This window comes from Borostomias antarcticus (genome assembly GCF_949987555.1).
Source record: "Borostomias antarcticus genome assembly, chromosome: 9".
Taxonomy (NCBI): Eukaryota; Metazoa; Chordata; class Actinopteri; order Stomiiformes; family Stomiidae; genus Borostomias; species Borostomias antarcticus.
In genome coordinates, this window is record NC_140242.1 from 7,179,976 (window position 1) to 7,202,244 (window position 22,269).

Sequence of the window (22,269 nt, forward strand, 5' to 3'; positions counted from 1 at the left end):
GTGGAGTTCTAGGGGGAGCTGGAGGTATCAGGCCCCCTTAGTTATCCCAGTCATCCATTACCCTAATAATATCCCAGTTTGATGCTCTTGCCCTCTCACGCCGTGACATAACTGGTTACGTAAAGGAGGGGGGGGGGGCTTTGCAATGCATCACAGATAACGAGAGCCCGACGTACACATTCCACTGGCTCGTCCCCACATTCCCTTTGTGGTGTTCCTGAAGCAGCTGGCTCTCCTGTATAATTCAATAAGGGTGATGAAGCGGCGGTCGGGACCGACCGGGTTCCTAGCGAGCCCAGGGAGGCGCTGCTCGGGTCCGAGCGCCCCTCTGAGGGTTCCTAGTGAGCCCAGGGAGGCGGTGCTGCCCGGTGCTGTTGTGTTCAGTCAGGCGTGCCAGCCAGGATATTCCTGCACAGGACATTTGCATTGAGCCGAGAGCCTGCAGGGGCCAGTCGGACCGGGAGCTGGAGGTTGGAGGTCAGGTGTGGTGTGTGTGTGTGTGTGTGTGTGTGTGTGTGTGTGTGTGTGTGATGTGTGTGTGTGTGTGTGTGTGTGTGTGTGTGTGTGTGTGTGTGTGTGTGGTGTGTGTGTATGGGGGGGCTGAGATGACAGAGCCCAGTCAACCAGAAAAGGATGTTAGAAGTATGTCAGTTTATGGGACAAAGGGAGGGTCCCTGGGGGCCATGAGGTCATCAGGGGAGAACACACACTGAGACAGGGTTATGAGGGGCTTCTGAACAGGGGGGCGGGACCCACAGCGGGGGAGGAGGGGGGGGGGGCTTTTATGGAGTGGAGTTGGACTGCACAGACCATAGACTCTTCACCAGGAATGACTGAGTCCTAAAGAGCTGCTTCATTGTGAGTGATCACATCAAGTCAGTTCATGCCTTTTCATTAAAGTTACACAATCAAACGGGATACATGCTGTTCTATTACAGTATAACAACACTAGTTCACTGGATGATCCACAGGTTGAACTCAGGGTCAAAACTCATCCAAAAGAAGACTGAGAATCTGAACCGGAACCAATTATATTCTGAGACGAATCCTTGTGAAAGGCTCATCTGCCTTCGTGTTGACCACAAAACCATGAGCAGACTAAAGATCTGAACCAATCATAACGCGGAAGGACTCATGGTGACAAACTTCTACAGAGCTCAGCGGAAGATGACAGACCAAAAAGATAAATCGCAATGAATCTCAGTGATCTGGCTTCTCTCCACAGCCCCTAGGTCAGCGGACACATGCAGCTCAGATGGACACATGTGACACATCCCTTATGAGGAAATAGTCACTGGTCGTTCACTGATCAACCCACAACAATAACAAATAAACACGTTCATAACAGATGTGCCCAGACAAAAAAAAAACAAGCAGAAAATCAATTCAACCCAAAGCAGCCTGCATCATGACTGCATACTGTACATTGAGCCTGAGGTTTGGTCTGGTCGTTGAGATGGTCTAAAGCAACAGGCAGTAGGACGAGACGCCCGGGGGTCCTGCTGAGTGGGGGACCGCAGCAATGACTCTGATTGGGTTAACCAACCAGCAACCGGCCCAATCAGAGTGGTCCGCTCTGAGCCAGCCAGTGAGAGGGCCCAACACAGCAGGGTTCCAAAAGGACATCTTTGAATCGTACCCCCCTCATTCACACAGCCCACTCATCATGTGAGAGAGAGGGACACACATGGCCTGACTGAACCGTGAAAGACTGGACACACAGAGCAGAATCTACCGCACCAGACAAAGACTTCCGACAGCTCTGCTTCAGCAGACCCAAGCCCTTGGCTGGGCTCAAGGGCTGGTAATAATAATAATAATAATAATGATAATAATAATAATAATAATAATAATAATAACTTAAATGTATATAGCGCCTATCATGAAACCCAAGGTCGCTTTACATCAGAGCAATAAACAGACAAGAGACAACAACAAGAACAAACCAACTGGTGACTGTGTAGACTGAGAGCCCGGTATAACCCTACTCCACAGAGAAAACCTCTACTCTACTCTTACCTAATCAATGGGCCAGTCGCCTGCGTTCTGCTGAGGTATGTGGAAGCAGCCCCGGTGGGAGTGAGAGAGTGTCTCGGTGTTAGGCGGGATCCCCTACTACCACGTACCTGTATTTATGACTGTGACATGTTTAACTGCAGTGAATGAGGTGAGCTGAATGAAATACGCTCTGCTGGAGTTGTGGAGCCAAGTGGGGACAACTCTGACGCCTCCTATCCGAAACAGCCTTGCGTTTGTCTACAGTGGCTGCTCTTATCATAGGCCTTCTGTCGGATAACCCTACTGCGGAGAGGAGAAAGAGGGTGTGAGAGGGGACACGTTTAAGATGCCGGTGTCCCGCTTCATTATCTGAGCTCCACTGAATAACCAAGATCTCTGCCCTGCAAAGCCTGTCAGGACTTCTCAGGAATGAACGGGGAAAATGATGAACAGTTTTCCATGCAAGAGTGGCTCTCTCTAAAGAAATATCTTGGCAATAGTACCAGCCTTGGTTCACCGAACTATTCAAAGCTTTTGAGAAAAAAAAAAGCCCCATGACGTGACTCCAATGGTAATGGCCCCATTGCTAAGGGCCGGGCCAGTGTTGCAACTGGCCGTAGCAACAGTAACAAACGTTAATTAATGAATTCAGTAGTAATTGAATGGGCCTTAAGTGAAGCATTAAAATGCCACAATAGGAGACGCAATCAGCGCTCCTTCAAGGCCTGTTCAGACTTGGCACCGATCCACTTACAACTCACACGGAAGAATGAAGTAATCCAACACATTACCGGACAGACAGGAACTTTGCATACACGTATGACATGTAGGCTACAGCCATAGGCTTACTTGCCTGGCTTCTCTCATGGTACGTTTCAATATTGCAACGTTATAAAGGACCGAGGAGCACAGATTTCTCCCCACTGTCAAAACCCCATTCTAAAGGCTTGGAGACAAGCAGACTCACGGTCTTGTCTTATTTTCAAATTCATCCACCAAACATCTCAATAAAATAACTTGGGACAGGTCTGGTTAGTAGGCTATACTTCATGATCAACATGTTTACAATCGTGAAATGAACGTCGGCTAAGTTCAGATCTCAAAGACAGAAGTTCTTCTACGACTTTAAGCATTGGAACGTTGTCGCCGTGCGCTTCGCGCCAGTGTCATTCACAACGATCAATCATTCTTCATCCACAGCGACGATAGATCGGCTAGGTATTCCCTTCTTTCTCCAAGAAATGCGCCATATTGCGTTAGCCGCTCTGAGGATCGGCTACAGTGTTTCCACAGGGCAGACACTCAGCCAGAGAATGTGGAAAAACATCGGGACTTACCTTGGCAATAGCTTTTTTATATCTCATGGCCGCTTGCTCGATAAGACTGTGGATTTTAATATTCCCATTTCCACATGGAACGACCACCCGCGTCCTTCCGAAACACACGGTCACTTTCATAGTTTCCGATGTACCCCCCACACCCCCCTGAGGTGTATCGTTACTTCAAAAAGATCATTAGATTCGTTTGAAGTCAAATAGATCACATCCCAAGAAGGCGTGCGGCGCGAAAAGTATCCTCGCTTGATATCCGTCAACGTTTACCGACGGTTCTGACCACCTGTTCATTCACCGAAACGTGTCCTCCGATTCCTCTGAAGCATAAGCGGTAGCGCGGAGCTGGGTGGCGTCTCTCTCTCTCTCTCTCCCTCCCTCTCTCTCTCTCTCTCTCTCTCTCTCTCTCTCTCTCCTTCCCTCTCTCTCTCTCTCTCTCTCTCTCTCTCCCTCCCTCTCTCTCTCTCTCTCTCTCTCTCTCCTTCCCTCTCTCTCTCTCTCACTCTCTCTCCCCCCCCCTCTCTCTCTCTCTCTCTCTCACTCTCTCTCCCCCCCCCCTCTCTCTCTCTCTCTCTCTCCTTCCCTCTCTCTCTCTCTCTCTCTCTCTCTCTCTCTCTCTCTCACACTCTCTCTCCCCCCTCTCTCTCTCTCTCTCTCTCTCTCTCTCTCAGCGCTAGTGACCACAAGTAGGCCCGTCTATACTACGGCAATAGTGTTGACTCATAAACCGAAACTTCCCAAGCCCGCTCCATGTACGCTACAGCACTGGGGCGACTCCAGGGAAAACAGTAGTTTATTACTTTACGTACATTAATGGTAGGCCTACTACTTAATATGTGTTCTGGCTCAGAGAAATTTGGCGACAATTCCCCACACATCTGTCCTATTCAGTATGATACTGTAGGCGTTTCTGGTTTGGTGTTTCTAGACATGAACTGTAAGAAATATCTTATAATCATCTGTGAGTCTTATTATTCTCACAGCTCACAGTCAGTGTCACAGAGAGGGCACATCTGTCTGAAAGCTGTGTGGTGCCACCCAATAGGCTATTCATATACACACTGCATATTGAATTATATTACATATCTACAAGATTTTAATTATGACCCAATTTAATTAAGCTGCTAAAAACGCTCTATACTCCGGGTCCAGCCTCCAGGCCTGGACAGTATAAACATGATGGCAGTCTGGCTCAGCCGGAGCGGGGGTAGGGAGAGACATCTGAAGCACATGTTCATGGTAGTCTGCTACCTCATATGCAACAAGGTGGAGACATCTGGATCAGATGCTGTGAAGCGGCTTGGCAGGGCGGGACACCAGTGGGCAAGGCAGATGCGGCATAACACACATGCGCACGCACGCGAACATATGCTGCCAAATCCTAACATGCACACACTTACTTGCCTGTCTGTACACAGACACACACACGCACCTGTGTGATACTCCCCCTAGAGGTGTAGCTCACTAACAGATTCCCACACAACCAATACCTCCATTTCTCCTGTCACACAAACACACACTTCTAAGCATTTCCATAAAAACCATCAGTGTTTTTATTCATTTATTTGACAAGCAGCAAGATCATGTTTGTCACCTCAATTGTTTTTTTCTTTACATTTGAAAGTAGATACAGTTATCAGTATACCAGTTTTATTACAATATTTTTTTTTACTTCGATACATTAAAAAAAAAGAAAAAGAAAATGAAAAGAAAAAAAACGCACACAACTGCAAACGTGAGAAAAAAAGCATGTCTTCCATCTAGTCTCCTCCAACGCTCTTTTCCCGCTCATTTTCCATTAGGTCGACTAAAATGTATTATCAGCTCTGCTCTCGAATAGCTATAGACGTTTTCTCTTTGACGCACAGGTGCGTGGCACTGGTGATGTTGTAAACAGCATAAAATCATCAGAAGAGGGGCCAGGGCGGGGGGGGGTCCGGGTGTGTGGTCCCAGGGGTATTAGGAGGGCGGAGGGGGGCGTTGTGTTGTGGTGTCGGTTGGCTGTCCGGTGTGACTCAGTGACCGTTTTCCAAGATGGAGGCACAGCCCTGCTTCCTCCCTCACGGGAGCCCGCCAGACAGCGACAGTCCCAAAAATAAACGAATGGTCTCTCTTCTTTCCCTCCATGTTCTTGTTTTGTGTTGCGGTAGCCTCGGGGGCGGGTCAGGGGCGGGGCCATCTCTACGCCACGTAGCTGTACTCGTCCGCCGAGCTCTGGCTGCGCTCAATGTACTGCTTGTCGATCAGCACCTCGATGCACTTCTTGATCATGCTGATACTGGGGTTGAACCGGGCTTTGGACTGGTTGATGACCTGGGGAGAGGGAGGACAGGGTCTTTATCAGCACCAGCACCAACATACTTCTGCCATGAAAAGACTGAGGAAAAACTACTACTGAGAAAAAAAACATTTTGCATGGATGCATAGATGGGTGGATAGACAGACAGACAGACAGACAGACAGACAGACAGACAGACAGACAGACAGACAGACAGACAGACAGATACAGGTGCATCTCAGAAAATTTGAATATTGTGAAAAAGTCCATTATTTTCCATAATTTAATTCAAACAGTGAAACTTTCATGTATTATAGATCCATTACACAAAGTGAATATTTCAAGCCTTTTTTGTTTTCATCTTTATGATTGTACAGTATGTTCAGTATGTTTATTTATAGTACTTGGTGGGGGCACAAATTACTGCATCAACATGGAGCGTGGCATGGAGGCAATCAGCCTTGAAATATTTCACTTCATGTGTAATGAATATATAATATAAAATTCACTTTTTGAATTAAATAAAGGAAAATAAGCAACTTCCCACAATATTCTAATTTTCTGAGATGCACCTGTAGAGAGAGAGAGACAGAGAGAGAGAGAGAGAGAGAGAGAGAGAGAGAAAGAGAGAGAGAAGAGAGAGGAGGAGAAAGAAGAAAAACAGAGAGAGGAGAGAGAAGGAGGGAGGGAGAGAGAGAGAGAAGAGAGGAGAAAGAAGAGAGAGAGAGGAGAGAGAGAGGAGAGAGAGATAGATAGCTTCTTCTTAGCTGTGATCGGAGGCTTTATCTGGGTCTGTCTCATCGGTGTGTGCGCAAGCACGCACACGCACACACACACACACACACACACACACACACACAGGCTGAGACGGCCGTCAGGGAGTTCAGGAGGTGGTCCATAAACATAGCAGAGTCTCCCTCAGGTGTCTCTCAGGGTACCAGAGGTTCCTGGTCCACTAGAGGGGGTTCTGGTCTGGAATGTTCAGGCACAGGTATGTGGAAGGGTAAGGGATGCCACTACATCAGTCAAACAAGCCTGTGTGTGTGTGTGTGTGTGTGTGTGTGTGTGTGCACGTGTGAGAGCCAGATTGATTGTGTGAGCGTGTATGAGCGAGCGTGATGGTGCGCGTGCGTGAGAGTTGGCAGCTAGGAGCCATGTTGTGGCTGAGCGTGTCCCAGCATCCTCCCAGTAGAGAGGCTCTGTCCAGGCCGCCTTACCCCCCATCCTGGTATTCACCTCTATGACACAGACAAGGACCCCTTCAAACAGGGACAGCCAGGAGCATGGCCCTGGGAGGACGCCCGAACACAGAAGGACGCGTGTGTGTGTTCGTTCAGGCTGACAGACATGTTTACAGTTCCCCGACGTTTCGACCTGAACTCCGTTGTGTTGCTGTTTTCTTGGTCTCAACTCACCTCCTGTATAAGGGCGTTGTGTCGGAGCACTTTGCGCGCCTTCATGATTCTCACTATAGCAGCTTGTAAATACATTTTGCGGTCCTCATCCACGGCACTCCTCGTCTGCTCCATCTCCTGCCGGTCACACACACGCACACACACACACGCACGCACGCATACACACACACACACACACACGCATACACACACGCATACGCACATACGCACACACAGAAACACAGGGTGTTATAAACACACTATAAGACCCCCAAACGCACACATGTAAGATCTCATAGGGACAGGTGGTTACCTGTGGTGTGTCTTTCTGCATTGACGTTGTGATCTTGAATTTTGTTCTTTTACTGGTGAAACTCATATTTAGTGAAAACGTGGATTCAGCCTCAATCTCTTCCTGTGAGTGAAGATGAGAACGTGGTGTCAAATTAAATCATTTTGATCAAATAACAGCTGATGGAGATTGTCTATGATTCGGATTCTGAGAATAGCCTCTTGGTGTGCGTGACCAGGAAACCGGGGCCCCGAGAACAACTTCCTAAATCCTCCAGTTTAGAAGCTGAAAAAAAAAAGATCCCGTCTCCTGGGCCTGACGACCTCTTAACCTCTGACCTTTTCAGAGTCGTGGTTGAGCATCTTGACGTCCAGCAGGGACTTGATGGTCTTCTGTAGCTCCTTCTCGTTCATCTGGGTGCTGTCCTGCAGCTCCTTGTAGCCCACGATCTGGCTGTTGTTGAAGGCCAGCAACACCGCCATCTGGTACGTGGTCACCATGGCCACATAGGGCTTGGACAGGTAATTCATCTTCACCTCACCTGGGGGGGGGGGGGCGAGACAGGGGCGACAACATCAACATCCACAGCATATCGGTCTTCATCATCGTCATAATCATTACACCGTGAACAGTCTTTCTGTAACATTATGCTAATATAACCGAAAACAGCCCCTTCTGATTGGCTGTTTCAGACCTGGAACCGACCAGACACCGTAATCCCCCCCTTCCAATGTGGTCCTCAGGCATTCTCGAATGTGTTGGGATTAGGCCCCAATCCTTTAATTGCAGTGTTAGAGGGGGCTGCGCCCGGGGAGAACGCTGTCCCAGGATTACTGCTCTGTGATTGGATGGATTATCAAGAACTTCCAGGTGCATCGTTGGGTAGAACCGCTGACGCTAACACAACATGGTGTCTCACAAGACGTCACACTGATTGGGATTGTGTACTGTTTGTGTGTTTTCCTGTACAGAGACAGTGCAGCCAGTGTGTGTGTGTGTGTGTGTGTGTGTGTGTGTGTGTGTGTGTGTGTGTGTGTGTGTGTGTGTGTGTGTGTGTGTGTGCGCGCGTTTACCTGTGCAGAGATAGTGCAGCCAGGTCAACTTTCTCCCGCTGAAGTGTTGATTATAGAACATCTCGAACTGTTGGGAAACATTGCACCACATCGTCAGTAACAACATCCTTATCAAAATCTCAGGCGGAGCTTGAACCCAGCGGAGAACAGGAGCTCACCATCTGAACACTCTTCTCCAGCTCCTGGGGGATGGCGAAGGTGGAGGAGGGGACGTGTGTGAGTGGCCAGGCTCCTGCCTGCAATGACATGACACCCACGACCGCACACACACCACACACACACACACACACACACAAACACACGCACACACACACACCCCACCACACACACGCACACAGACACACACACACATCCACACACCCACACACACATCCACAAACACATCCACACACACACACACCCACACAAACCCCCACCCACCCACACCCACACACACACGCACACACACCCACACACCCACACACGCACACACACGCACACACACGCACACACACACACACACGCACACACACGCACACACGCACACACACACACACACAGAGTGAGACTCCACCTTTATAGCCCTGAGCATCACATTACAAACTTGCCGGGAGTTGGGTAACCTTTCCGATCCCCGTAGTGAAGTGTGGGAAAGTACATGAATGTCCCCCACCATGACTGTGACAACAACAGCCCGTATGCGTGTGAAAAACACCTCGGTGGCTTCTGAGATCATTCCACTGATGGAGAGGTAGAAAGAAAGATGGGCCGGACCCTCAACACAGAACATTTAGACAAATTACTGTGGATTGAAATTTGATCAAATAAAGAAGTTTTTGCCTTTTTGCAACAGGTGTTAATGTCCCACCTTACGCGTGGGAACCCCAAGATCTACCACTAGAACAAAAATGAATTCCAAGGCAATATTGTGTCATTTCAGAACCTCTGCTAGCTAGCTGTTCCACACAGCCTCTGCTATTGACAGTGAAGGTTAGCCTCCATCCCTCACCTGTAATACGTAGATCTGGAAGCTGATGCCCAGGTCCACCACCGTCTCCTGGGTCTTGATGAAGTTGTTGAATTTGTTGTTGAGGTCGGCGCTGACGCTCATGTCTGTGTACATTCGGTGGAGCTTGCTTGTGAACTCGTAGCCGCACGCTTGCTGCAGAGGAGAGAGAGAGAGAGCAAGACCACAGGGTTGCGCAGAGTGCAGGAGAAAGAGAGGGAGGGAGGGAGAGCGAGAGAGAGAGAGAGGGAGAGAGGAGGGAGGGAGAGAGGAGGGAGAGGGAGAGAGAGGGAGAGAGGAGGGAGGGAGAGAGGAGGGAGAGAGGAGGGAGAGAGGAGGGAGGGAGAGGAGGGAGAGGAGGGAGAGAGGAGGAAGGGAGAGGAGGGAGGGAGAGAGAGGATGGAGAGAGAGAGAGAGAGAGAGAGGGAAGAGGGAGAGAGAGAGGAGGGAGAGAGAGAGAGAGAGGGAGAGAGAGGAGGGAGAGAGAGGGGGGAGGGAGAGAGAGAGGGAAAGAGAGAGAGAGAGGGAGAGAGATAGGAGGGAGAGAGAGGAGGGAGAGAGAGAGGAGGGAGGAGTAGAGGCATGTAGTTTAATAAGCACGTTAATAATCCGTCAGCTCCACACCTTTAACTACAGGCCGAGTCCCATGCTCAGAGCACCGGTCTCAGTGCTATGTGGGCCGGGCTCCTATAGGCTAAACTGGCAGTGCCACCAGAACCGGGGTCCATGACAGCATGGTTGAAAAGCACACCTTCAGCTTGTTGATCATGGCTTCTTCTGAGTCCATGGACAGAGACAGGCCGTGTATTAACCTCTTCGCCAGCATTCTGGCGTAAAACTGCAGGGGGAGGGAGAGAGAGAGAGAGAGAGAGAGAGAGGGAGAGAGAGACAGAGAGAGGGGGGGAGAGAGAGAGAGAGAGAGAGGGAGAGAGAGAGAGAGAGAAACAAAATGACAGCATCAGTCACGGCCGCCACGGCTCCTGAAAAGATACACAAGGCCCTTGGCAGAAGATAGTCAGGGACGTCTGAGATGGGGGGTGGGGGGGGGGGGGGGTTCATTCCGAATAACCACCACTGAGTGGCCTTGTCTTTATCGAGAAAAACACACAAACCAGCGCCCGAGGCAAAAGGGAAGATATGGAGAGAACTTTCAAATTGGGAAAGTGATGGCGACAACAACAACGATGCCCATGTAACTGAGCTGACTCTGTCCCCCTCGGACTCTGTCCTCTCTGACTCTGTCCTCTCTGACTCTGTCCTCTCTGACTCTGTCCTCTCTGACTCTGTCCTCTCTGACTCTGTCCTCTCTGACTCTGTCCTCTCTGACTCTGTCCCCTCTGACTCTGTCCCCTCTGACTCTGTCCCCTCTGACTCTGTCCCCTCTGACTCTGTCCCCTCTGACTCTGTCCCCTCTGACTCTGTCCCCTCTGACTCTGTCCCCTCTGACTGTGTCCTCTCTGACTGTGTCCTCTCTGACTGTGTCCTCTCTGACTGTGTCCTCTCTGACTGTGTCCTCTCTGACTCTGTCCCCGTCCCCCCTGACTCTGTCCCCTCTGACTGTCCCCTCTGAATCTGTCCCCTCTGACTCTGTCCCCTCTGACTCTGTCCCCTCTGACTCTGTCCCCTCTGACTCTGTGCCGTCTGACTCTGTCCCCTCTGCACCACTTGCACACGACCGCTGACTGTTCTGGACATGGGCTCTCAATGCACCCACACATATCACAACGGCACACACCCTGTATATATAGAAAACATCTCACACATTATATACTCTGTACATATACTATACTGTATGTCTCCGTCAGCGTTATGCATCAACTGACAAGAACAAATTCCTAGTATGTGTAAAACTACCTGGCCTATGAAGTGGTTGTGACTGTGAGAGAGGGTGTGATAAGAGTGGCGGTGACAGGACAGTCACCTTCTGGAACACATCCTTGTCGTCTATGTACTTGAACACTGTGATGAAGCTGCTCAGCTTGTCCTCCACCTCATTCTCTGTCATTCCCTTCGCCGACTTCTTCAGCAGATTGTCACAGTACTTGGCCAGCTGTGCAAGGAAAACAACATGTCACTGGGGAATGCTGTGTGTGTGTGTGTGTGTGTGTGTGTGTGTGTGTGTGTGTGTGTGTGTGTGTGTGTGTGTGTGTGTGTGTGTGTGTGTGTGTGTGCGTGTGTGACCACTCACCAGTTCAGGGGCTTTGCAGATGGATTTGGGCTCCCTGTAGTTCACCACTGAGGTCAAAGCCTTGGAGAAGAAAACAACACAGCAATCTTTACACAGGAACAATGAAAAGCTCATATATATCCAGACAAGGCATTCAGTTAAAATACATGTATGAATTAATCGATTATATACTGCAAACATGTTTTTGAATGCATAGATTATATAGGGATCTTTAGATGTGGCATAGCTAACGTTAACTCAATAATATGCAACTCTCTCATTGGCGCCCTCTACTGGACAGAGGTGTTCTGCCTTTATTCCAATACGCTATTTTCATTTAAAATGAGTTTATTTAGTTGACACTTTTCTGCACCTTAAAATGTTTTGAGCTAGTGTTATACCTTGCACAACGGCGCATACAGATGCATATTTATCGATAGGCAAGTGGTCTGGCGCGTTCTTGACCAGCAACCTTCTGGTTACTGGTCAGATGCTGGAACCACTGGGCTACCTACTAATAATACCTTATCAAGGGCACTCATGAAGTGTTGATCCCCGTTCAGCACGGTGTTAATGAGCTGAACGAATTTACTGTGAACCTCCAACACGGACTCCACGAACAGGGTTGGCATCTGGGGGGACAGGGGAGGGGGAAAGATAAGACTTTAATAATCACCAGTATTACAGCAGTAATAATCACCAGTATTACAGCAGCACAAAAAAGACAGAAGTGCAGAATAAGTGCAGAATAAGAACAAGAATCAAGAGCACATAATTAATATATAAACAAACGCAATAGCAGTGTACAAATGATAGATGTTAACTATAAACATTATGATAAGAACTATAAAATTACAATAAAAGCTCTAAAATAGCAAACTATAACTATAAAAGAGGAGTGTGGGGGGCATTCAGTACATGTAGAATAACGAAGAGATTTAATTTAAAACATGTTGTTCATCTGAAGTTATGGAAACATATTTGGCATCAAATCAAGTATAGCTACACCTTTGTAACATAACGCGTCTATAATTCTTAAGTGGGTCTTTGCCTTGCCCAGTGTGTTGATAGCGTGTTCCTGTCACTGGCAGAGTGTGACAGTGTGTGTGCAGGTGAGCTGGGGCAGGGGACAGGGTGTGACAGTGTGTGTGCAGGTGAGCTGGGGTAGGGGACAGAGAGTGTGACAGTGTGTGTGCAGGTGAGCTGGGGTAGGGGACAGAGAGTGTGACAGTGTGTGTGCAGGTGAGCTGGGGTAGGGGACAGAGTGTGACAGTGTGTGTGCAGGTGAGCTGGGGCAGGGGACAGGGTGTGACAGTGTGTGTGCAGGTGAGCTGGGGTAGGGGACAGAGTGTGACAGTGTGTGTGCAGGTGAGCTGGGGTAGGGGACAGAGTGTGACAGTGTGTGTGCAGGTGAGCTGGGGTAGGGGACAGAGAGTGTGACAGTGTGTGTGCAGGTGAGCTGGGGTAGGGGACAGAGTGTGACAGTGTGTGTGCAGGTGAGCTAGGGCGGGGGACAGAGAGAGTGACAGTGTGTGTGCAGGTGAGCTGGGGTAGGGGACAGAGAGAGTGACAGTGTGTGTGCAGGTGAGCTGGGGTAGGGGACAGAGAGAGTGACAGTGTGTGTGCAGGTGAGCTAGGGCGGGGGACAGAGAGAGTGACAGTGTGTGTGCAGGTGAGCTGGGGTAGGGGACAGAGAGAGTGACAGTGTGTGTGCAGGTGAGCTAGGGCGGGGGACAGAGAGAGTGACAGTGTGTGTGCAGGTGAGCTGGGGCGGGGGACAGACTGACGTTTTCCTGAGAGAGGTTACTGGTGGCTCGGAGGCCCTCGTCGTGAATGTGGACCTGCAGCTCCTGGATCATGTGAGGTAAGCCGCTCGACACGGCTCGCAGTAGGGTGTACATATTAGCCATGTCTGCAGGAAACACACACACGCACACAGCAGCTGAGGTAGTTAGATCACACAACTAGATAAGGAGTGTGTGTGTGTGTGTGTGTGTGTGTGTGTGTGTGTGTGTGTGTGTCGTTTGCCAATGAACACAGCTCACAACACAACTCACTACATTAGTCATTTAGCAGACACTCTTACCCAAAGCGACTTACAATAATAGCATTTAACGTAGACAGTCAATGTACTACTACTTGCCAGGACTCAAGTGCATCATCATTCTAAACAAGTGACTAAGAGTGTAATCTAGTGCTGAAGCCAAAGTGCAAGAGTAGCAAAATATAAGTACACAACATTAGGTGTCTACAGAAAACCAAAATTACGAGGGCATGTAAGATCATACAACTGTATAAAGTGTGTGTGAGAGAGAGAGAGAGAGAGAGAGGGGGGGGGGGGGGGAGAGAGAGAGAGAGTGTGTGTGTGTGTGTGTGTGTGTGTGTGTGTGTGTGTGTGTGTGACTCACCTTCTCTCTTCTCCTGCCTAATGATGTTCTGGCACTCCCCGTGGAGGAAGTGCAGGTGGTCGGCCACCATCCTCTGCTGGCCTTCGTGGATGACTTTGGCGTAGGAGCTGGGGTGCAGGTACTTCCGGCATCGCACCTCCTCGTCTTTCAACCGTCCCAAAACCTGCGAGGGAGGCCGGGAGGAAGGAGGGAACCCGAGTGAGCAGGGGCAGAACGGGCCAATTCAACACAGAAAGGCCCGGGAGATCGGGAGGCCCCATGCGGGAATCGAACCCAGGACCTTCTTGCTGTGAGGCGACGCGCCGAGCCACTGTGCCAACCACGGGTCATTTGGGGCGCAGTGTCTTGCTCAAGGACGCTACGACGCACTGCCGTCAGCTAGGGGCGAACCGGGGACCTTCCGACCCCCAGCCGGCTGCTCTACCCAACGAGGTATGTGCCTCCCCAGCTCCATCCTAACCTGCCTGGGTGATTATCCCCCTTAAAGGGCTGGTGGATGAATCTGATCATTGGCTATGGTTTACAGGTGGTGTCGTGTGAGGACAGATAGCTGGCAGCCATGTTTGTGAACTGACTTAAGGGGGGTTGGGGGTCTCTGTCTATACAGGCCCTGACCTAAGGGGGTTGGGGTCTCTGTCTATACAGGCACTGTGATCCACAGATCTGGGCTTCATATCACAACCTCTCAAACACCCTTGCTTCACAGCAGGGCCACACTTAACCGCACTCAGCGCCCAATTATGAAACCTTATGGTAATGGATTGGGCCTCCTGCCCCCCCCTCCCACACACGCACACACGCACACACACACACACACACACGCACACACACACACACACGCGCACACACACACACACGCACACGCACACACACACACTTCCCCATAAGAGACAACAGCTGGTTGCTCCGCAGGTTTCCTCAGAACGCTGACTGCGCAAAGCTGGTCTGAAAATCAAAGGGGTCTCAAACATGAAATAAGAACAGAAAAAACAGACACATGCAAATACTAGTAAAATGCCAAAAAACAAACTGGTTTGTTACCAGTGATCAACTCCTGATATGAGCTCAATGGACCAAGAGAGCAGCAGGTAAAAACAGGAACACAACTAACCACTGCCATCTTACCTTTTCCATATACTGTGAACAGTTGGACTCTTGCAGTAAATTGGAGGCTTCCTGTTTGTAGTACTCCCCTGTTTTCGTCAAAAATGGCCCTTCGAAGATTTCCTGATAAAACTAGAACAGGAAAAGAGAGCGCGTCGCAAGTGAATAGAGAGAATACACACGTACTGCCCTGTTCTGATACAGGCCTGCATTTTAAACTTTAAGCCACTGGTAAGAATATGCCAGGATACTCAATTAAGTGTAAGTTTTACACAATTACGTGTAAACTACACAATTAGTGCAAACTAAGTGTAAACAGTCTAGGATCCTTATCCTCAGAATAGAAAAGTACAGGCCTCTTAATCATGGTAAATAGTCTTGATTGGATCAGGAGTATCATATTTGTTTTGTGATGTTGATTACATTGTCTTACCTTTAGGGGAAACTTTTTCTTGTACTGTTCAACATGAACAAAGGAGTTGATAACCCCATGGATGACCTTCTGGTTTGGGTCTTCACCACAACGGTCACTGGTAGGAGAGATAAAACAGGTATTTTTTAAGGGTGATTGACTGTACAAAAATGCTAAGCATTTGCAATAAGGGGTCATCAAAGTAAAATATCACAGTAAAGGCAGACATGTTTTCCAAAAGAAAATTCACTGTTTATCTGTTATGCGCATCCCAAAATTGAGTATCACCTTTCTTTAAGCCCTTCATCAGGCAGTTAAGGGCTAACTAACCAACACAGAATATGAAGAATCATGAACTAACTTCTTGATTTCGTTCAGTAGCATCCTTATCAGGACAGCTTGAAGGGGCTCGATCATCAGTTTCCTCCACATGTCTAGGGCTAGCTGCAATGTCACATGGGATCACAAACACACAAATCACTTCCATACAGTGCAGTCTATGTGCAGTAAGTCTCCATACAGTACAGTCTATGTGCAGTAAGTCTCCACTCTCATCGGGAACAGCACGCGTTCCTCACAGGGTAAATGAAGCTGCTGCTGGTTTGTAGCCGTTGGTGGCCGACAACTAAAGGGCAGAATAGTTTACCTCCCCAATCTCCATGAGTGGCTCGTTCATGTCAACCCCGCCGTAGCCGTACTGCAAGTCTGCCTCGGTGAGTTTATTCTTCTTAATGAACTGTGTGTTGAGGTACCTGAATCAGAAAGGGGAGGGGACAGTGAGACATCGATCCCTGACATGTAATATCACAGTAATAACACTCCCTAATGTAAGAATCACCACCAATGCGCCAGTTCGAACCCCCCCCATGTCCACTAGGCTGCCGCCATGTAAAGGAGGAGGTTTCAGAAAAAGCTGACAAGTATCACATTCAAATATTATATACAATTTTTGGGATATTACCTGTACAAGCAATCCATGTAGTCTGCTCCCTTGCTGTACTCCTCCCAGTATCTATGATACATCACTAAAACCTTCTCCTCTGACTCCAGTACTTTCTGAAACACAGAGAAAGCAACAACACCTGTTACCAAGAGAACATAAAAAGGAGCCTATGTTACTAACATACAGCTGGGGTGGACTTTGCTGGATGATGAGCGATGTTTACCTTGTACAACTGCCGGACATGGTTTTCCAGAAACACCTTGGTCTCTGTGTACAATCTTTCACCCAGGGGCTCGGGGTAAGCGACACACAAGGCGTAAATGTCACTGATATTAATGTTTAAGGAAAGCAAACCTTTTGGTGTTAGTGGGAAAAGCAGGTTATCAACTCTTTGGTCTTCCCCTATTTGAGATGTGGTAACTGATTTTGCATGGGGGGAAAGTAAAGCTTTCATGACTTCACAATGTAACTGATACACACATCAGAGCCAGATTAGTTACATTGGAGAACTTGTCGAAAAGCAGAAGCAATGATAGAAGGATACGAAAAACGGTCATTCCACGTGGCCCTCTCCACATAGTCAAGCATCACAACTGCCTTGATTGTGGTCAGTAGCTTGTTCCAAGTCTCATCAAAATCCACCACCCGTGGCTTCAAGGACATCTTATGGCTTCTTCTTCAAGCTGCAGTAGGGAGAAAATGGCTGGGCATGGGAAGAAAAAAAGGGGGTGCTCATGACATATCTGTGAAGCGCATCTATATTGGCACGTTATGTGTCAAGACATACTGAAATTATGTTTGAAGGCAACCTCTGTTGCAGATCCAGATAAGATGGGGATGGTTGATATACAGTAGGACGGAAATGGGCGTGCATTAGCTGGCGACATTCGGCCAGTTACGATTTAGCAATGAAATAGCTCGTCCGCAAGACATATGACAGCTGATGGATAGCCAATGGAAGGAGAAGTACAGTATAGCTGTACCTGCACAAACTATGTAGCGAATGTTAGTCAAATCAATAGCTATATTGCTGTCATGATACAAATTCAGCGATGGGACCTTGTAAATGTGTTGTGTATTTACAGTACGTAATTGTGTTTTCATGTTGTCTGTGTATTTGAACATTGTATTGTCACGTTGAAAGAATATATACCCCAGTATGAATAGCTGCTGCTTTGCAAAAGCTAATGGGGATCTAAATCAAACAAACAAACACACATTAACGTTACATTCCATTCTCTCGCTCGTGGTGAGTGTAAAAACAAGCGGCCTGCTAGCTAGCTAACGTTCATGTTCATTGAGACTGTTCATTGGTTGTCACTGACCCTCCACTTAAGAGCGTCAACATTGGCCGAATCAGTACCAAGTCATGGTACTGCCATTATGACTTGTTTTTGGGTATAATGCATAGGCCTCACTAACATCTACCATTTGCGTAGTTAGCGAGCTATAGCCTACATTATTCAACATACCATTAGCTTAAGAGCAAGTAGTTGATTTGATGTCATATGAAGGAAGGCGAGTTTAGCATTAGCCAACTATGTAGCTAACGTCAGAGCGTAGCTATCGCTTTACCTGCGAAGATCATGTCCGAGGGCCTGTTTGGTTTAGCTAGCCAGCTAGTGCTAGCTCCAATATCATTCAATTCGTCATTCAAACAATCTAGCTAGCTAGCATAGTTGGGTGGCTAGCTAACAGTCCCAGACAACATTGCAACATTTGAAGCTACATTTTGCTTACTCACTAAAACGGAGCAGTCATTTTCTCTTGTATTTCTCTACAGACTCCACAGCTATATCCCCGACAGCTAGCTAACATTAGCTCTCCAATCAGTAACATTACAAGCTAGCCAGTCGCTGTCATGCGAATTTGTGGAGAGCACCGACCGAGTTAGCTAGCTAGCTACGGTAGCACTAACTAGCTAGGCTAGCCTAGCTTAGCGAGCTTCCCTGCTCAGACTTTCTTACATTCTTTTTTTCCTGACAACACAGAGCAACATAGTATTATTGTTTACAAATGCATGTTCACAAGGTCAAGCGAGGATTTATGTGTGATACATACCCTAGTCAATTTGTACTTGTTATTAAAACTCAAGTTTCTCCGCTGTCACAAGCTTGATCTCTTCCACTTACAGATCTTCCATTACCCTACCACTTGGACTGTACCTTTGGATCAGCTGGAGGGGTGTATGGGACAGTTCCGTACTTCGCAACTTGACTCCTCACGTTAATTATCGTGATTTTTAGAAACTTAACGAATAACACACACAATATCACATAACTTTGGGTTGTAGTCACATTTATTATGAAAGCACACTATAATACGTATTTTAAAACAACATGTAAATAGCCGGCATCCCTATTTTAGACTTTTTGGTTTTCGTTTCCCTAAAACTACGGGGGCCCATCAACAAATTATTGAATCGCATTTTCAATGTGGTTGCGTTTAACATACTGTACCCGTACCAGTTTGGGAAATGGTGCAAAGGTGTGTAAAATACAATTTGCAGCGTTATGCGGGCGTGTGTGAAGAGCCCTATACTGCGGAAAGATTCACGTTATAGGAACGTCGTTCCTATTGAATATCGTTTTTGTCCGTCTCTGACTAATACATCCATGGTCTCTGAAAGCCTTTTTTCCGAGGTGACTTGACTTTCACCCCCACCTTTTGTAGATATTTAAAGCACTTTTGTGCACCTAAAATAGCACATAGGATCCAATATCCATTCAACACCTAATACTCAGATCAAGTGAAGACCAGAAAATAACCTTGTAGTAATAGTGATGATTATTTATTTATTTATTTTTTAGTCAGTGATCCATAATATTTTTGTGGTATCGACAGAAGATCGGAGAAGGGTATCTCTGCAGGCCCGGAGACTTTCGAGGGGGCGGGTCAACTGTCAATCATTTTTTACTTTGAATCAAAACAGGCCCTTCAATGCATCACGCGCTTTTTTTGAATAATAACGGTTAGGCCTGTATAACAGGGATGGCAAGTCAACGGCTGTGTAAGTTAAGCTAGTGCTAGGGAGTAGCTAACGTTAACGTTACTAACGCCAGCTAACCTAGAATCAGAATCAAGTACATTTTCTCTAGCTACAGGAATTAGCCTACCAGCTCCAAAAGTATGTTGGTATTTGTATCAAATAATCTCGTTAGTGCGGTTCTACGTTAGCTACATTTCACCTGGCGGTGAAAAAAAGACTGCGCACCCGACGTGAACGCCGAATCACAGACAATTCTAATATTTAGAGCCGGATTATATTTTGTCAGCTGGTAGCGTAATTGATAACTTCTGATCTGATCATATTCTGATCAGTCTCAAGCTGTCCTGATAATATAGCATCTTACTAAGAATACTTATTTCTTAAGTGTTAGTTAGTGTTGGTTGTGTGTCCACTCCACTCAGAACACGCAAACCTGATTTGGGAAGGGGAGGGTAGCAAGCAACCGCCGGAATAACCCCCCCCCCCCCTCCCCAACTCAGGATTGCAAAGGCTGACAATGACAAGTGTAGGTTTAAAGCGAATTAGGTCAATGTCAGACTTGCTATACCGAGAAAGGGGGTGCAGTCGTTTTTTGGCACAGGCTATCGTTAGTTTTAGCCAACCCTTCGTCCTGCACTAATTCTAACAATAAATTCTGGGAATTTTAGAAATTTCTGTAGCAGAGGTTTTCGCGGAGGACCTCATTGACTGATCCCTCTCAATTATCATATAAATTATTGCTTGTTTAAATGCCTATAGCACATGTTATACCTTAAAATATGTATTGTTTGTTTGTGCTTATTTTTGTTTACTTATAGTTGTGTTCACTCCGGGAGGTGCCAATTATATTTCTGAGATTTCTCTGGCCATGACCAGCCCAGGACAGCCAAGAGATGGCGCTCAGCAGTTATATGATATGCCGGGCAACAAGGTGATGGTACAAGGTGGGCCAAACACTGAACATTACTACAGTAGCTTGTTGGGTCAGGTGCCAGCTATTCCAGGGCAAGGCATTTTAGGTCTGTCATTCATAATTAGAGGACCTGAGGGGGGCGGGGCTTTAATTGGCCACACCTTGACACACAGTGAGTGATAACATAGCACACAACACACACAACTCCGGGGGTTGCCAAGCCGTCCTCCTCCAGGGGCAGCGGGCAGCCGTCGTTCATGGTGCCCGGGGACCAAGTGCTCAGTCCAAGTCAGGGACAGGACTGAAGAGCATCTGTTCTTCTGCATGTTTCTTGTATTGGGATCTTGGGAAGGAGAAAATGCACAGAAAGGCCTGGAAACCTTCTTGATGTGAGGCGACAGTACTAGGTACTGCACCACCGTGAGCGATTTTGGGGTTCAGTGTCTTGCTCAAGGACACTTTGGCACACTGCTGGGATTGAACCGGGGACCTTGTGATTCCCAGTCGGCTGCTCTACTTCCTGAGCTATCCATGTAATATCCATGTTCCACCTTATTTACTACATCAATTAAAATGTATATATTTTACAATAATTCAGGCATGGTCATTCAGGCCTTGAACATACATTAATTTTCCCACTTTCCCTTTATATTTTCCCTACTTTCCCTTTATATAATATATATATATATATATATATATATATATATATATATATATATATATATATATATATATATATTATATGCCAGCAGAGGGAGCCACATACTCATCATTGATGTGGAATCACTATGATATTTTTATTAGTCTTCATTAAGTTCTTCCCTGTGATATAATATGCATGTTCTCTTTGGCAAACATAACATAGGATAATAACAGAGACAAGATAACAGAGACTTCTTTCAAATTTGACCTACAACAATTGGATAATCACTCCTCATGCTGTGAACATGCTGAAGTCTTGGAAATAAGCTATCTGGCCACGCGGTTGGTAAGAAAGAGGTCCTAAATTTATTTAATAATGATCTCTAGCAAACACATCTGTAGAGAGCCAAGACTAACAGCCAGAGCTTTTGACCAAAGTAGGGGGAGGGCTCACACAGCTAGTCATGGCACTGACGGAGACCAATGATGTCATAGTGATGTCAATGCCCATAATTGTAATTGGACACGTAGCTGCTGCTTTTGGAAATATTTCCACCAGAGAGGAGAGGATTCCTCTTTGAACACTTGACAGTAGATATGGCTGTGACTGGGGATGACACAGAGTCAGGTATGTCTAACTGGACTTTATTTATATTGTAAAGGTACAATTCCTCTATTATTGCTATACACTGTGTGTTCGCTCAGTGAAGTCTCACATCTTTTTGAATAATAATGTTTAACTGTAGAGAGAGCTATCTACTCATGATAGGTATCTTAGTTCATTGTCTCTGGTTACTTCACTATTAGTTTATTGAATGGGTGAAATAGATTGCAAACATACCATTCATAGAGGTATAAGAACAACAGAGGAACAGCCGATGATATCCTGAGAGCTTGGCTTTTCATACCACAGATGCTGTTGATGTGTGGAGAATGTGTTGAATTGCACATGGGATTTTCTTTGGCAAGGAAGATCATAGAGCGCTGATCTTGGTTAGTTAGTTATACAGAAAATCAGCACTTGATAAATCGCCTTATTCTTTTAGAGATAGAATTATGACTAACTGGGTGAACATGATTGAAAATATTTTCAGTTTCAGCTCAGCTCCTCTCTCTCCCTCTCTCTCTCCCCCCTCTCTCTCTCTCTCTCTCTCTCTCTCTGTGAAATGCTATAATGCTCTGCCCACTCAAAGCACACAGTGGCTGACGTCACTGTCTTTCCTGGAACAGGCCCCCAGCAGGGAAGCCAACCAGGCAGTGAGACGCACGTTGACGTCAGTCCCCACCACGCTGTGATTACAAGCAGTTCCTTTTGCGAAAGCAAGACGTTACAGAGTGAC

At 47.2% G+C, this 22,269-nt stretch overlaps 1 protein-coding gene across 1 annotated transcript; it reads right to left on the minus strand.

The window, feature by feature from the left end:
- Nucleotides 1–5,006: 5,006 nt before the first annotated feature.
- Nucleotides 5,007–18,541, minus strand: cul2 (cullin 2). The gene is made up of 21 exons (XM_084443188.1): nucleotides 18,447–18,541; nucleotides 16,930–17,088; nucleotides 16,609–16,711; nucleotides 16,404–16,498; nucleotides 16,089–16,194; nucleotides 15,804–15,886; nucleotides 15,464–15,560; nucleotides 15,052–15,162; nucleotides 13,927–14,089; nucleotides 13,306–13,430; nucleotides 12,043–12,150; nucleotides 11,540–11,599; nucleotides 11,273–11,401; nucleotides 10,103–10,189; nucleotides 9,355–9,507; nucleotides 8,525–8,602; nucleotides 8,367–8,433; nucleotides 7,632–7,834; nucleotides 7,315–7,416; nucleotides 7,023–7,139; nucleotides 5,007–5,642 (listed from the first exon to the last, which is right to left on the minus strand). Exons 2-21 carry the CDS (start codon nucleotides 17,046–17,048, stop codon nucleotides 5,511–5,513), a joined length of 2,238 nt encoding a protein of 745 aa, XP_084299314.1. The 5' UTR covers nucleotides 17,049–17,088; nucleotides 18,447–18,541; the 3' UTR covers nucleotides 5,007–5,510.
- Between the last annotated feature and the right edge of the window lie 3,728 nt (nucleotides 18,542–22,269).